Genomic DNA, 16,130 nt, shown 5'->3' with positions numbered 1-16,130 from the left:
ACGATTCTAGGGTATGCATCAACTCTAAAAAATAACCCTTTAAGTCTTCTAAGGGACCATACAAAGTTATTTTCATGCTTAGATGTGTGTAACACAAATGCAACAGAGAAGGTCAACCTCGTTGAGGTAATACCAACAACCTCAAGTAAGGGCATTTGTACTTGTTAGTTTTATAGTTACTATCCTTCATCAATACAATGTTAAAGGCATTTAGTAGTTTCACCGAATAAGGATGTGTCCAAAATATATTTTGCACCACATTCGTCCCCTCATCAAACCTACACTAACGAACATACATGTCTCGCTCAAGTAATATCATCAACTGTTACACTTTCGTTATCTAACCTAGCTCTAATATTTAATATACAATCATGACATTATAAACTAGCTTTATGGTTGTCACATTCCTCTCATTGTGTTCTTTCATTGTTAGCAAAATATTTATAGGCTTCACTAAACTCTTTGTCATGTCAACAAGCATACACTTCTCATTAGCTATTAACCTACCAACATATAGATAACCTACCAACGTATTTTCCAATTCTAGATTATGAGAGCCATAAAGTAATTTGACAATCCATCCTTCACTACCTTTTATCGATTTCCCTCGTAATTTAAAAGGACAATCACATTTCCTAGTTCCACTTTTAGTAACCTCTAAATCTTTTTTATATCATCTATTTATCTCTTCTCTCACAACCTAATAATATGTATATTTTCCTTTCTCGTCGATCATTCCATGTATTCAGCCTTAATATAACATTAACAAATCCAAGATCATAGACAACCTTTTTTACCCACTTCATGAAGGTCATCCGACCAACAAATTCCTACAAAAAAAGTTATCAAATTACACTTCCAGAAGCCAAAGTAACTGTTCCAAAAAGTCTATTTCGAAATGCATTTTTGTCTATTCAAAGGTAGTATTAAGTTACAAACCATTTATTCCACAAGTCTTGTTTGTGCTTCCTATTCTATTCTAAAAATCACCTTTTGATATGCATATTAAACAATTCTGGAAAGCCCATTTTGAAATACAATGTCAAAATGCAAACAAAGTTCTAGATTACCTGATCTGGAACCGCCCACTCAATTCTGAAAACAAAATTCTAAAATGCAATCTAACTACGCCAAAGATGTTATGGATTGTCTATTCTAGAATTCTCTGTCTGGACTCCAAATTTTAGAAAGCCCAATTTCTCCATTACACCTCAAATTACTAAATATCACTTTATCTTACCTGAAATCACTAACCCAACCTTCTAAACACCATCACTGGAAGCAACGAAAGCCCAACACACTACCATGGAAGCTCCTACTTAAACACGCAAGGACAATTTTGAAGTTTCACATCTTGATGAAATGGAAAGCAGGTTCGAACAGATGGGGTGCAGGAAGTAAAAGCCCCAATCAAAAACTCCACGGCCATGTCCATTAGCGGCGAAGTCACTCGTCCTCTTCCTTCTGAACTCCACTGCTACGATATACTGGCGAAATCACCTAGTCATACCGAAACATCTGCTACGCTAACATTCCCTCCATTTGAACTCCAAAACCCCAAGCATGCAGTAGCATGAATCTCTGATCCGCCTAAAATGACCGGAAGTGGAAGAACCACCGTTCGTAACAGAGCGAATTCCCTCTCTGACGCCGATTCTCGTCGGGAAAGGAGACCTCTGTTGAATCGCCACAGAGAGCGAAGCAAATATGGAAGCACCATTCCGATATTCAATACTGCCAATCTCAAACTGGTGCTCGGTATATGCTTCGTGGGATTCTTCACCATCTTCTTTATGATCCGCCACCTAATGAATTCCGCAACGGAACCGAAGCTGCCTCGCGCGGTTACGCCATTTCCCGCGCCAAAGATAATGGACCTTCCTCAGGTCAACTATCCACTTCTCCTTTGTTGTTGTTGTTTTTCGCCCCCAAATTTTAGAATTTTAATGATTTTGGCGTTCACGATGACAATAGAATGACTTGGTTTTGTGGCAGTTTCAAGGCGAGCACAAGGAGAGTTTGTATTGGGGAACTTATCGGCCTCATACGTATTTTGGGATTCGTGCCAGGTATGAATTTAACGTCGTTGAAACACAATTCATGTGTATTTATTTATTTTGGAACAAGTATGGGCTTGAGGTGCTTTTATTTTATTGAACGGTGAAATCACCGTGTTTATGCGGACTCTTTTCTTTGTTTTATTTGCGCTGAGAGACTATTTTGGTAGTTAAGGCGTGTAGTGTTAAATATGTGCAGTCTGAATATATTTCGAGTTGTATATAATTCGAATGATATGCCTGGAAATTGTCCGTTACACAGAAAATGTTGTGCCAGTTTTTGGCTTAGATTGCGTTCAGGATGTCAGTGTCCGCACCATTTGATTTAGAAAGCAAGCATTCTCACTTTTTTGTGTTGTTGGTGGTGGTGTTTCTATTTCAGGACTCCCAAATCTTTGATGGCTGGATTAATGTGGGTTGGTGTGAAGGATGGCAGATATCACTTGCGGCATGTTTGCAGACATGAGGATGAACTAAGTACTTATGGTTGGACAAAGCACAATGGACGTGATTTTGGAAATCAAGTACTGGTTGACCATGGCATGACCTTTACTACCAGGTTCTTAAAATCAAAAGTCGAAGGCAGTGGTTATGGAGGGGATTGGGCAGTTCGAATTAATGTGGAAATTGACAAGTGAGTGATGTTTTCAACTTCAAATCGCTTTTCATGTGTGCTGCTGCAGAACAATTTTGTTTGTAGTTTTTCTTATTGCATAGTAGACGGTATCTGGTCTGTTGAGGTTAGAGATGCACTTGTGCTACCCTTGATAATTTTAAGTTACTTGTAACTTTTAGTTTGACTTATTTCATGAATTAACTATAACACATGACCCAATAACCTAATAAGTAGTAACTTGGTTCTTAATTTTATTGCTGAAGTTTTGTATTCCCTGTTTTAGTCTCTGCATCTCTTATATTGTTTTATTTAGTGACTTTTATCTATTGAGTGCTTTTTTTCTTTTGGTCCAACCTCAGATCTATGTGGAATGAGGAATTTGGGAGAGGTGCTCAGCTCTTCTTCTATTTGGCTGATGAAGCTGATAATGCTCTTGATGTAAGTAGAGAAAACTTGAACATTCATGAGGATTCTTTGCTTGCAAGTGGCACTCGGGAAGATATTGGAGATTGGCAGCTACATTTAAAATCAATGGTAATGATAGGAATTAGTGTAATGATTGAGTTTCAAGAGTCTGTAACTTGTATTACCATTGGATATTTGTGGTTGACTGCTTGTGATTTACTTACGCTTCCTTAAAGAAGCACACAAATTCCTGTTTTTGCTTCTTTCAAACAGGTTAAAAATTTAACCTGTTATTTGTTTTCAAATGCTTTATAATTTTCAGGATGATTTGGAACTGCACTATTCAGGATTTCGCACACCTCACTTTCACAATTTGTCTGATCTTGTTGAGGAAAATCTTGCATCACAAGTAGGTTATGTTATTTCAATGCAATTTATTTGATTATATACTTTTCATGTAATGCAAGAATGTGTTTATGGATTTATTTATTTTTTTTCGTTTTTCCCTTGATATCTTTGCTCATGTACATGTTTTAGTAGATACGGAAACATGCAAAACTGCAGCTATCTGACTCAATAGATGATGCTCCTAATGTGTTAGTTTTTCAGGTAAATAGACCATGCACACTTTCTACTACGTGTTTAACATTTTTAAGGTTTAATTTACGAGTCTCTCTTTCTCTGTCTCACCCCCACATTGACATATTTCTAACTACTATTGGAAACATCTTTCGCTATAGTTTCACTTTGTTTGTACTTTATTTTATGTTTGTGCTTCAGATTATTGGTGGATTTCCTTTCACAACAGATATTGCACTAATCACTGGTACTGATTTAGAAAGTTTTCGAGAAGAAGAGCGTGTCACTATGCTTACAGGTTTTACTACACACTTCTTTACAGTGTGCAAACTCTGACATGTATATTTGTGTGCATTCATGAAAAAGGAGAAAAATCCAGTTCTTAACATTGTTGTAGGAGTTGGTCATTGCTTTGGAAACCTGCTTCTTATGTTGGACATTGTTGGGGTTGTTTATAGAATAATGTGGCTAATTATATCAGTTAATGTAATGGCTGAAATTTTGAAGACATATCTACTTTACTTTAAAAGGCTTTTGGTTTGTCTTGTAGGCTGTTTTCTGGTTAAATGTTATGTAATTTAAAGTGGACTAGGCTACTCTTTACAAAATTTGTAGAATATTTTATTCTAATTGACATTAGGATGATACATGGTAGTGTGTAATTTCTTTGTTATTCTGCTCAATGTCAGGTATGTCACTTTCCAATAAACTGAAATATAAAGAACAGGAATTTGACAAGAAGTTTGAGAAAACTTTCAATTTGGCCGAGAAGGTACTAGTTTTCTTTTTATTATTTTGTTATTCTCTCAAATTCAATTTTTTATTGCCCATTTTGAAAAAACTTATTTACAACTTATTTTGACTTATCTTACGAAATAAGAACTTGTGTAAGTTTTTTTGGGAAGCTTGTGAAAATAACTTATCTTGATTAGCTATTTTTAGCTTATTTTAATATGCTCTCCAGAATATTATGAAAGAAACCTTACAATATATAAGAAAACAGTTTAAATCTATTTCATCTACATAATTGCTTGTAAGTACTTATTTAATAAGCCCTTAATTGAGTTTGTTTAGCCAAACGACCCTTATTCTTCAAGATTTGTCTTTTGATGTGCTCTGAGTCTCCCAAATTTCATTTGATTGAGTAAATTGGTTTGGAAACTTATCCTCGATAGAAATAAATTCTTTAACCTTAAAGTGGATTTCCAGGTAGATTCTGAATCCATATCCGTTGGTAAGGCAGCCATTGGAAACTTATTAGGTGGCATCGGCTACTTCTATGGCCAGTCAAAAATTGCTCTTTCAAGAATCCCGAATGTAAGTTACTTTAACTTTCTATTAGTCCTTAACTTCGTATCGAAATGTATGCCGTCCCTCAATAGTGTTAAGTTGACATGTGATTATCATAATTGTGGAAGTTGTGTTTCATGTGTTTTATTTTTTGTCAGTTAAGAGGAAATTTTATAGATAAAGAGAAAAAGAAGTAGAAGAGCTGAGGATTTGCTAACCAACAAAAATGATTCTTGCTAAATTAAATTCTTCATTTGCGTCCATAAATTAAGTAATGCTTATTGAAAACCTAGACAAACTAATTAGCTAGAAAATCATGCCGCTGATCATCAAAGAATTTACTTGGAAGCAGATATTATCTAAACACTGTTAGGTTGCTAAAAAGAGTGAAAACTATTTTATGTAAAGGTAGCATAAAAAAATTGTCCTTGAAATTTCTGGCATATGTCTCTACCATAAGCACCTATTAACAGCGTACATTGTGCTATGCCAAGTGGCCTTGTCCTTCTTATCTAATCCCTTAGAATGCTCAAATTGGATTAAATGTTCCATGTTCTTTGTAAAAATTCACGATTCACCTATACTATGAAAGATTAAATGTTAGGAATGAATTTAGGGAGCATAAAAAATGGAAAAAACCTCAACAGATTTATTATACGAAGAAAAACTTAAGTGGGCGCGAAACCTAAATTTAAGGATTTACTCCAATTTTATTGTTACTTTTTTCCAAATGAAAGAGGTTAACTTAGAGGGGATCTTAGACTTCAAAAAGTAATAAAACATATTTGTTTGAACAAATGGAGATTGGGTAAAGAAATGGAAATATTATTTCAAGAGTAGGAGTTTGAACTTGAAGTCTAAATCCTTGTCATTATCAATGAATTTAGAACTAGAAAACTTAAACCAATAAGAAATTTCAATCTGAAAGCTCCTTCGGATGTAGTTGACTGGGATAAGAAGGAAAGTTGTTTGCTTCATAAAAAATAGAAGGAAAAAATATAATGGGTGATCCTAATAGATAAGCACCCAAGTGCTTGGAGAATCCACCCTCTCAAACTAGCTATTAAAGGGGGGAGAACCAAGTACATATACTCCACTGAACGTTACAACATACTGCTTGATGTTGGACTTAAGATTTTCTTAGTAACCAAGTCCATATATAGCATTGACCCTTAAAGCCAACGTTCTTTCAGTTTTCACTCTAGAACACTTTACTCAGTGACACTTCATTCAACATCCTTGTTGGTCAGAACCGGATGTAGGTAGGCTTTATGAGACATCCACAACCAGCTTTGATACCAATTCATAATCATCCAAATGTTTAGGGAACCTGCCCTCAAAACTAGCTATTAAGGGGGAAGAATCAAACATTTAAATAATCCACCGAGCATCTCATACTACTCGTTCTGGGAGTCATGCACCCCATAATAACCAAGTCGCTATCAAATTCCCTGCCAAAATCCTTACAAATCTGAAATCAAGAACAATCTCCAAATCTAAAAATAAACCCAAAGAAATAAAATAAGTGTAAGCCACTAAAGCCATTTTACCAGTGAAGGAAAATTCTTAAGCACAATCATTGCCTGGTGAGAACCATGCTTTTGTATAATTTCTTCTTGGTAGGTTGCCATTCTCTGGTTCATTATAAAGTTCTTGGTATGTTGTGAGTAATTTGTCTATGATTTTATGTTGGCAAATAAATCCAGTGTCAGTTAATAGGTTTGTATTAATTTTCTGTTTGCCTCATTTCATCTTAAATTTCTCACCCTAACATTGTAACTTTAGTACTCTTTAATTAATTGTCATCAGTTACTTTTGCTTTTCCTTTTACACTTTTATGTCGTAGTTTTAAGCTAGCAGTCAGGAACTTAGAACTTGGATAGATATCTAATGGGTTGTCTTCCTTTGCAGCTTAGAGAAGATGTCAATTATATATCATATTGGCCTACTGAGCTTTACACAGCTGTACCAAGTCGATCTTTCTTTCCAAGAGGATTTTTATGGGATGAAGGGTTTCATGAACTTATAATCTGGTTAGGTTTTTTAACTAAAATTCTTTTTGACAGTCACCCTCATTTTTATTATTTTCTTGTTTGAAATTCTTCTTAAGTGCTGATGATGCTGTGTACTTGATTGTACAAGACTTACAAGACTTACCTGTATTAATTAACAATAAATTACTTGTGATCTAATACGTTATTTTCACTTGTTGGCATTAACCAGGCGTTGGGATATTCATATCTCATTGGATATCATTGGAAATTGGTTAGATTTGATGAATATAGATGGATGGATACCACGTGAACAAATTCTGGGGGCTGAATCATTGAGGTGTAGTAGGATTAAACATTTGTTCAAATAATTGCTGTATGTATAAAGTTTTGAGCAGTCCTATTGACATACATTCTTCTGTACTTGTAGTCGGGTCCCTGTGGAATTTGTTCCTCAGCATCCAACAAATGGAAACCCTCCAACTCTGTTTTTAGCATTAAATGGTATATGCTAACATTCCTTTTCTATTAACCCTTGATATATTATACTGCTTTTCTAGTTATGAGAAACCTTATTTCGAAAAGAAAAGCTATAAATCGGTTGCCATTATTAAGTTCAAGCAAGCCATAGCTTGAGTTTAAGTTGCATGTGACAGTCCCTTTCATTGAGGGATGATTGTTAACGACTTTATGCTTGGTTATTTTTTGCCCTTCTGTTTGAACATATCTGTCTAGCTCTTTTTTTACATTCCTAATTTAAATTTCACATTATGTATAACGGATCTGGATTTGATGATACTTGAGATGTTTCTGGGTAATAAATTTATGCAGATAATTTGACATTTTATATGAAGTATATATTATATCACTTGAAAAAGATTAATTTGAATGTGAGAAGATTTTATTCAATTGATTGATTTGAAACAATACATGAGCCTCTATATGTAGGGCATTCTAACCCTAAAGTATTGATTACAAAGAGATCTTTAGAATCTTCTAACAGCTTGTACACTTAATATCACTTTTGATTAGAAGCATGAGAAACGTTCATGTGGTAATTTTGAACTAGGTTAAAAATATGTTTTTGTAGATATAATTAATGGATTGAAGAATAACAAATTTACTGCAAGGGATGGAAGTGAAATCTCTCTATTCCTGGAACGTGCCTTTGTTCGCTTGGAAGCATGGTTCCATTGGTTTAACACAACTCAATCAGGTATAAGCTACAATACATGTGCTGTATGCTCGAGTACTGAAAATAGGTTGATTTTTTTTACCTTTTCATTATTATCATCATCATCACTTTTTAATACAGGGAAACAAATGAGCAGCTACTATTGGCATGGACGAGACAATAGGACAATGCGTGAAATAAATCCCAAGGTTCTTATATGCATCCTTGGTATATTTAGTTTTAAATTTCAGCACTTATCTTCAATTGTAATTGAACTAGATATGTAGCTTAGTAGATTAACTTGCCCAAACCACTGGCATGGTTTTAAGAGGGGATGTTGTTTAGACAACCACAAATGTGATAAATAGTATTACTATAGGCCAAAAACCTACTTAAGCACAGTGCTGCAAACATAGCTGCTCTAGAGTTCTTGCCACTTTAGGCTATTGACGGTCCATTTCTTAGGTACCTAAAGAATACAATCGGACCACCTTTTTTTTTTCTGAAATACTAAATAATGTTGTCAAGTGCTTGCTTGTGTCTTTCTCTTGGATCATTCATAAACTGACTGATCACATTAACTACTTAAGCAATGGCTGGTCTCGTGTGTAATAAATAAGTTTTCCTAGCAATATCTGATATTGGGTTTTTTCTATAGAAGAAGAACTCTCTTCACTTCCAATTTTGTGATTTTGTTTAATAGAAACTCTTAAGGTTTTACATCCCAACTTACTTGTTTCATTAAGGAGATCAACTACATATTTTTTTTGGGAGATGAAAATCTCCATTTTTGACAAACAACCTCTATTCCAAGTATATACCTAGGTCTTCCCAGTTCTTTCATTTCAAATTGGGCCACCAATTTTTCCTTTAAAGCCAATTGTTTTCCATCATCTTTTGCAATAGTTATGTCATTCACATAGGCTAACAATCGTGTAAGTTTACTTGTAACAAAGTGCTTTTATTTATAAAGTATGATCTCTTTGACTTTACTTATATCCTAAGGAAACCATTGCTTTCACAAATCTCCCAAACCTAAGGATTCTGTTTCATGAAAGGTGATGTCCATGGTGATATAGACCTGACAACTCTTCAAATGATAACATTTGTACCATTTTTTACTAGGAGGATAACCAATAAATACACATTTAAGAGCTCTAGGATCTAATTTACTACAATTAGGATTATGAGAGTGAACAAAAATAGAACATCCTAATACTTAACTAGGTAGACTTGACACTAGGGGAGTAGAGGGAAAAAAGACAAAAAAGACTAAATAGGACTAACGTTATTTAAGATTCGAGTGGGTAACTTTTTAATGAGGTATGTGGCAATTAACTCAACTTCTCCCAAAGAGGTTTTGGGGACAAAGATCTAGAAAAGGAGGGCTCTAGCTACTTCTAGAAGATGGCGATCTTCTCTTTCTGCAACTCCATTTTGTTGTGGAATGTTAACAAATGTTAGTTCATGAACGATACCATTATGAGACAAAAATTTGCAGAATTCTTGTTCACATATTTAGTACCATTATTAGACCTAATTCATTTGATGTTTTTTCCAAATAGATTTTGGATTAGATAGAAAATTAAGAAAAATTTGAAAGACCTTAGATTTACTTTTCATAATGTATGTCCATGTGACATGAGCACAATCATCAATAAAAGCAACAAACCATTTTGCTCTAGAAATAAATTCTAAAATAGGTCCCCAAACATCAGAGTGAATCAGGTCAAATGGGGAATTATTCTCATTACTAAATATGGGATAAGATGCACATTAATACTTTGACAGTTGACCAAATATCACATTTGAAAGACTCAACAGAATCTATAGTGAACAAATGAGGGAACAAGGATTTTATAATGTTGAAGGAGGGATGTCTAGTCTTTTATAATGAAGTCATATTTGGGAGTTTGTCGATGTTTCCGATGCTGTCTATTGGCTTGTGGCATTTGTTTTGTTTTGGCCCTTGGATTCCATTAGATACAACTCACTCTGCTTCTTAGCAACTAAGATCGTCTTCCTCACGACAAGGTCATGAAATACACAATAAGGAGATAAAAAAGTTACTGAACAATTCAAATCTTTGTAAACTTTTTGTATATATATAAGACTATTGGTCAGTTGTGGGACATAGAAAACATCTTTTAATACAATAGATGATTCTATAGTTATATTCTGAGATCTCATAAAGGCACGCTGTCACCATTTGCAATTGTAGTGATTTGTTCTTTGGTCATTTTGACATACCATTGCAGAGCTTAGGAAAAGGAGTCATGTGATTAGTTGCTCCTAAATCAAGAGTCCAAACACCTTGAGACAAAGGACCAATAGTATTGAATGTACTCTTACATTTCATGGGTAGGGTTTAGGGTTTAGGATGAGGTTGAAACCTGAAATTCTCACTTGTAGTTAGTTGTTCCTTGAACTATTGCATCTAAGAATCACTTAACACAGTTATCAGTATTTGTATTGGTCAACTACAACAAAACTTTCCTTATCCTTATCCTTAATGATGACACGACACCTACTCCTAACAAACATTATGGGAGAATTTTCAGGCACTGTCCTCTGGATTGGATGATTATCCACGAGCTTCACACCCAAGTGAAGATGAGTACCACTTGGATCTTAGATGCTGGATGTTACTTGCAGCAGATTGTATGCATTCCATTCAAGAGTTGTTAGATATGGAAAGCAAACCTGACATGGTATAATTTAAAAAATAAATTCTGTAGTGTTGTAGTAATTGTGGGTAGCTGATTAATCCCTTATTAATTGATGTATTGAATGAAACAATGCAGGATTATGGTTATACTGCGAAGTTGCTATCGAATTTTGAGTTGCTTAACCAGGTATTGTATCTTTGTTCCTTGTCTCCCTTCATATTTCATGGTGGTGGTGCATTCCTGCTTGGTGATGCTGAACTGAAACAGTAGCAAAAGAGTGTAGATAGATAGTAGAACGAAATAAAGGGCAGGAATTAAGACAAAAGAAAGCCTACATAGCACATACAGTAATAGAATAAGATGGATTTGAAACATGGAAAGAAAATTACCATTTTATGGGAAAGAAAACTTGATTGTTTCCTTATTTAGAAGACTTTCACACTCGGATTCCTTTGTTTTTTGTGCCTAATTTTTTGTAGAAATGAATCTTATCGGTGTGGAGGGTTCTCATCCAGGCCTTCTCCTAGCTCATTATTATGGAATTATGAGGAATGGGGACTTTTTATATATGTAATAATAACCACTGATTATGGACACACTGCATTAATATGGAATCATTTTTGGAAGTTTTCTCTAGGCAATTGAAATTTCTAACAATGATTCATATGTATTATGGTCCAAAGAAGATTCTGTGTTTTTATTATGGATTACGTATGCAGTTTAAAATAGAAAATAAACTAAATGGTTCAAAGAAGATTCTGTGTTTTTATTATGGATAATGTATGCAGTTTAACACAGAAAATAAACTATTTCCATTTCTTTTTAAATTGAAAGCAAGCTATGCAAATTTATTTTTGATAGTTGTTTGCTTGGTGACTCTAGAGAGTCAATTCAATTTGTGGCCACTGTTTGCCTAATTTGTTCTTGATGTCTATACAGATGCATTTTGATGGTGCATATGATGCGTATTTTGATTTTGGAAATCATACGGAGAAGGTAGAGTATACAATTATTTTATGTTTAGAATTATTGCGCTAACTTTTGCTAAATTAGCAATACATGGGTTCCCTATTCACGATTGAGAATGAGAGTTTCTTTACACACTTAATATAGGTGCAACTTAGATGGAAAGAAGTGGAGGCAGGAAACTATGCTACTCGCCAACTTGTTCGGGATGTTAAGGAGATACCTATATTGAGATTGGTTCCTCATATTGGTTATGTTAGTTTCTTCCCATTCATGGGGAGGATCATTCCATCTGTAAGTCATGTGCATTAATTCCCAATTTCACGACTTTTCATGTTAAGAACTTAGAATTTAAACATAAGCATATTTTATATTACTGTTTTCATTCAGGATTCGTGGATTCTGGAAAAGCAGCTTGAACTCATTTTGAATCGCAGCCTCTTATGGACCGAGTATGGACTACGTTCTCTTGCCAAAACAAGGTCTTACAACCATTCTCTAATGCATTTTTTAAGGGTTAATGTGAGTGAAATTATTCAGTATATATGTTGATTATAGTGGACCTAAAATAATATTTCTTGTTGCACAGTTCATTGTACATGAAGCACAACACAGAGCATGATCCTCCATACTGGAGAGGTCCAGTCTGGATAAACATGAATTACAGAATCCTTTCAGCGCTCCACCATTACTCCCAAGGTATAAACAAAACTTCTGCAAATATTCCACTATCTTTATACCTTTGTGGAACTTATCTTTAGTTTGAATCTTGTAGTGAATGGGCCATATCAAGCGAAAGCTAAAGCTGCCTACGCAGAATTGAGAAGTAATTTAATAAGGTATTGTTTGATTTTATTCGGTACCTTTGAAATCCCGTTTAAAGTTATTGGTGAACTTTTTGAATAGTGTATGTCCTCCATACTGCAGAAATATAGTGCGCAATTATCAACAAAGTGGATTTTTGTGGGAACAGTACGATCAGATTCAGGGTAAGGGAAAAGGGGCACATCCATTTACTGGCTGGACATCGCTTGTAGTATTAATCATGGCGGAAGCATATGGCAATATTTAGGATAGACAGCTTGGTGAGAGACTATATGACCACTTACATTCCTTGCTTCCTTCTCATCTTTCGTCCAGGAGGAGTGCCACCAAGGCAGTAAGTGACTTGCAACGTTGTAGTTTATATATATAGAGAGAGAGATAAATTTTGTAGAATCTTATATTTGAAGCTTCCCAAAATACAATGCGAATATGATGGATAGTTCTGAATATTTGTTTTGTAGACTAATTTATACTGAATCTTTTATATCCTCAAATAAATCACTGTAAAAGCAGGTGTGTTTGGTTTTGAGTTGGTATAAATTTACAAATCATGCATACAGAAAAAAGTACTAATTAATTTGCTGAAAAACTGTATTGGTAGATTAAAATAATGAAAAAAGTATACAAGACTCATGATTATGAAGTTTTGATGCGTTTTTGTACAGTGTACGAGTTAAAAGTTCAGTTTTTTTTTTCCATAATTAGGACTTGCGATCTTCTTATTCCAGGTCTTATAAATAAGTTTTGCACTGGCGGGTTAAAAAAAATTAGAAGACAAGAGGATAGGTTTTTGCTTCTCTTTCTTCCTGTAGTTTCATATGCGTTCTTGTAGTTTGATGTACTCAATATAAAAAATATCACTTTTTGTGGTGTACCGATAGGGTTCATATGATCGAGACTATGATCCGGCACCCGGTCCAAGTTGATCGATACCACTAAAATCATTATGTCGAAACTGGATTAATGAGATTAATTAATGATCAAGCACTAGGTAATACACTTTTAAGTATGAACAACCCTCTAATTCGGTTCAATAATAAAGGGTCCATGACAATCATATAAATAGGCATAGATTCTATGAATCAGGTACGTCATTATATAGTTTGAATCGTTTTCTTGATTCCAAAAGTATGACTTTGTTCCTTCCTTAAGCCAAATTCTTCCAAAAGTATGATCACTTCGAAGAGTGCAATGCACAATTTGAAGAAGCTAAACTCAAATAGTTTTAAGAATAGTTGTTGGAGATCCCACATCGACTAGAGATTAGAGCCTTTCATTGTATATAAGTGGGTGCAAACCTCAACCCTATGAGCCGGTTTTATGGGGTTGAGTTAGGCTTAAAGTTCACTTCGTAATATGGTATCAGAGCCATTTCGAGCCTATCCTAGCGAGTGTTTGTGTTGGGCCTATCGTGCCACTCGCTATCGGACCACCCAAAATATATAGTCCCACGCACGAGTTGGCAGTCTCGGCGTGAGGGGGGACTTAAAGTCTACTTCGTAATAATAGTGACAAATTCGGAAGAGATTCAATAAAATTGATAATCAAGAAATTAAGCACAAAAACAAAGTTAGCATATAAAAAGGAAGCTTAAGAATGAAACTATAATGGATTAAAAACCAAAGAAAAAACTAGATTGGTTATGGCAACGAAGCTTCCTGAATTTATGTAAATTTTATCTTTTTGAATCTGACGTTGAATTTTTTTTATCACAACTAGTATGTTATATGAGACATTCGTAATAAAATTTGATAAAAAAACACTAGAATAAGCACAATAAAGTTTTTATCGAGAACAAACAACGGAGTATATTTAAAAAATTTCAACACTTGATATCCTGACTTTTTGTGATTTATGATATTTTTTCTATTTTGATTCGCGATGCGTCTTTCTAACACGATTTTATATACAGCTTGAAAGGCTCAAATAAAAAATTACAAACAATTTTACCAGGTCAATTATTCAATACAATTTTTACAGCCCAGTGCTAATATGACTCGGAAATTCCAGGTAGGAAAAGGAAACCTAAGGATACCAAGGAAATTAAAAGAAGACAATTGTTAAAACTAATTCTATAAAGCTTATAAGTGATCTAATAATAAGCTAATGAATTCAAGAACAAAAATAAAAAAGCACACAAAGCACAACAAAAATTTTATTGAGGCATTTTCTCAAACTGTTTGGATACTTCAGTTGGGCATTTCATTCTAGATTCACATGACATATAACATTACTGAACTAGATTATATACTGAAAATCAAATTATTTTAAGATGTTTTTACCGATTAAAATTGAACAAAAACTAAAAAAATTGAAACACACATGAACACAACAAGTACAAAAATGGAATGTTGGACAGTTCAAGAACACGAAAATTCAAAGAACAAAAAACATATTAGAATTAAACAAGACTTAGTTGGAGCTTGAGATGGAATGTGAGCTGGAACAGAAGTGCCTCTAGATACCGCTTGATGCTACTCTCCGTAGCTCCAATGCTTGCAATCGTGAGAAGAAATGCTTGGATTGACTTGGCGAAAGCGTGATTTGATTGGACGTTGAAGGAAGTGATTCTATGAGATTAAAAAGATGTTTGACAACTTTTTAAGGTTGAAGAGAGGTTAGGCAAACTCTGATAAGATTCTAGGTTACCTTCAAGAAGAAGAGACAACCTAGAAGGAGCTCAGAACAAGTATAACTTGAGCACCAATTTTGGCAACAATTCAACACTACATTCAAAGCTGAAAATCATGTATATGAGTGCTTTAGAAGGTAGCTTGTAACCCAAGCCACCAAAACCCACCCTAGGTGAGAGAAAAAATACCCTAGTCATGTTGTTTTGTGTAGCTTGTGGTGCAAGCTAGGGTAAATACCCTAACATGGTGTGCAAATCACTCTCTTAGGGTTAGGTTTATTAACCTATACTATGGTTTGGCTAAATTTCTTAAACAGTTCACTTAGTACAATTTGTTGTCATTGGTGTAAATTGGTGTAACAACTTCTTTGGAGGAATTCATGCTAGATTTCTTAAAAAGTTTACTCAGTACTTATTTTGGGAGATAAAAATTGCATCCTTGAGTTGTTTAATTTGCAATCCAAGATAAAAGTTCAACTCTCCCATCATAAACATTTCAAATTCTCCATGCATTATGCTAGCAAACTCTTGACATAGCATGAGGTTAGTTGACCAAAAATATATCTCATCAACATAAATATGCACAACCATATAAAAGTCTTTTGATTTTAAAATGAAAAGGGTTGAATCGACTATACCTCTAATAAACCCTTTTCCAATAAAAAATTTACTTAACCTTTCATATCAAGACATATGTGTTTGTTTTAAACCATATAAGACTTTCTTCTGTTTTAAACCATATAATCAGGAGGCTATTCCACATGCACTTCCTCCATTATGTAACCATTCAACAATTCATTATTTACATCTATTTGGAATAACTTAAATTTTTAAATTTTGACTAATATTTTTTTAAAATTTTATATCTAAAAATAAATATTTTAAAATGGAACTTTATTTTAAAGGAGAAAATCAATTTTACTTTA

The 16,130-nt window shown here is 34.2% G+C and overlaps 1 protein-coding gene across 1 annotated transcript; it reads left to right on the top strand.

Moving 5' to 3' along the window:
* The first annotated feature begins 1,299 nt into the window (after nt 1-1,299).
* Nucleotides 1,300-13,101, top strand: LOC137811557 (mannosyl-oligosaccharide glucosidase GCS1-like). Its single transcript, XM_068613343.1, has 22 exons — nt 1,300-1,886; nt 1,996-2,069; nt 2,440-2,691; nt 3,033-3,207; nt 3,401-3,487; nt 3,619-3,687; nt 3,859-3,955; nt 4,347-4,429; nt 4,867-4,974; nt 6,859-6,980; nt 7,171-7,278; nt 7,369-7,442; nt 8,029-8,154; nt 8,254-8,321; nt 10,674-10,823; nt 10,917-10,967; nt 11,721-11,777; nt 11,895-12,041; nt 12,138-12,229; nt 12,337-12,446; nt 12,523-12,586; nt 12,675-13,101. Exons 1-22 carry the CDS (start codon nt 1,596-1,598, stop codon nt 12,817-12,819), a joined length of 2,550 nt encoding a protein of 849 aa, XP_068469444.1. The 5' UTR covers nt 1,300-1,595; the 3' UTR covers nt 12,820-13,101.
* Nucleotides 13,102-16,130: the final 3,029 nt, after the last annotated feature.

The sequence above is a fragment of the Phaseolus vulgaris genome, chromosome 2 (assembly GCF_000499845.2).
Source record: "Phaseolus vulgaris cultivar G19833 chromosome 2, P. vulgaris v2.0, whole genome shotgun sequence".
Lineage (NCBI taxonomy): Eukaryota > Viridiplantae > Streptophyta > Magnoliopsida > Fabales > Fabaceae > Phaseolus > Phaseolus vulgaris.
The sequence above is the reverse complement of the archived record's forward strand: the minus strand, read 5'-3'. Positions and strand labels throughout refer to the sequence as shown.

What these genes read in the sequence shown, in the direction of transcription:
- LOC137811557 (XM_068613343.1), top strand. Translation starts at nt 1,596, where the DNA reads ATGACCGGAAGTGGAAGAACCACCGTTCGTAACAGAGCGAATTCCCTC. An exon ending in AGATAATGGACCTTCCTCAG is followed by an intron (nt 1,887 to 1,995) that starts GTCAACTATCCA and finishes GTTTTGTGGCAG; the next exon opens with TTTCAAGGCGAGCACAAGGA. An exon ending in TTTCATGAACTTATAATCTG is followed by an intron (nt 6,981 to 7,170) that starts GTTAGGTTTTTT and finishes GGCATTAACCAG; the next exon opens with GCGTTGGGATATTCATATCT.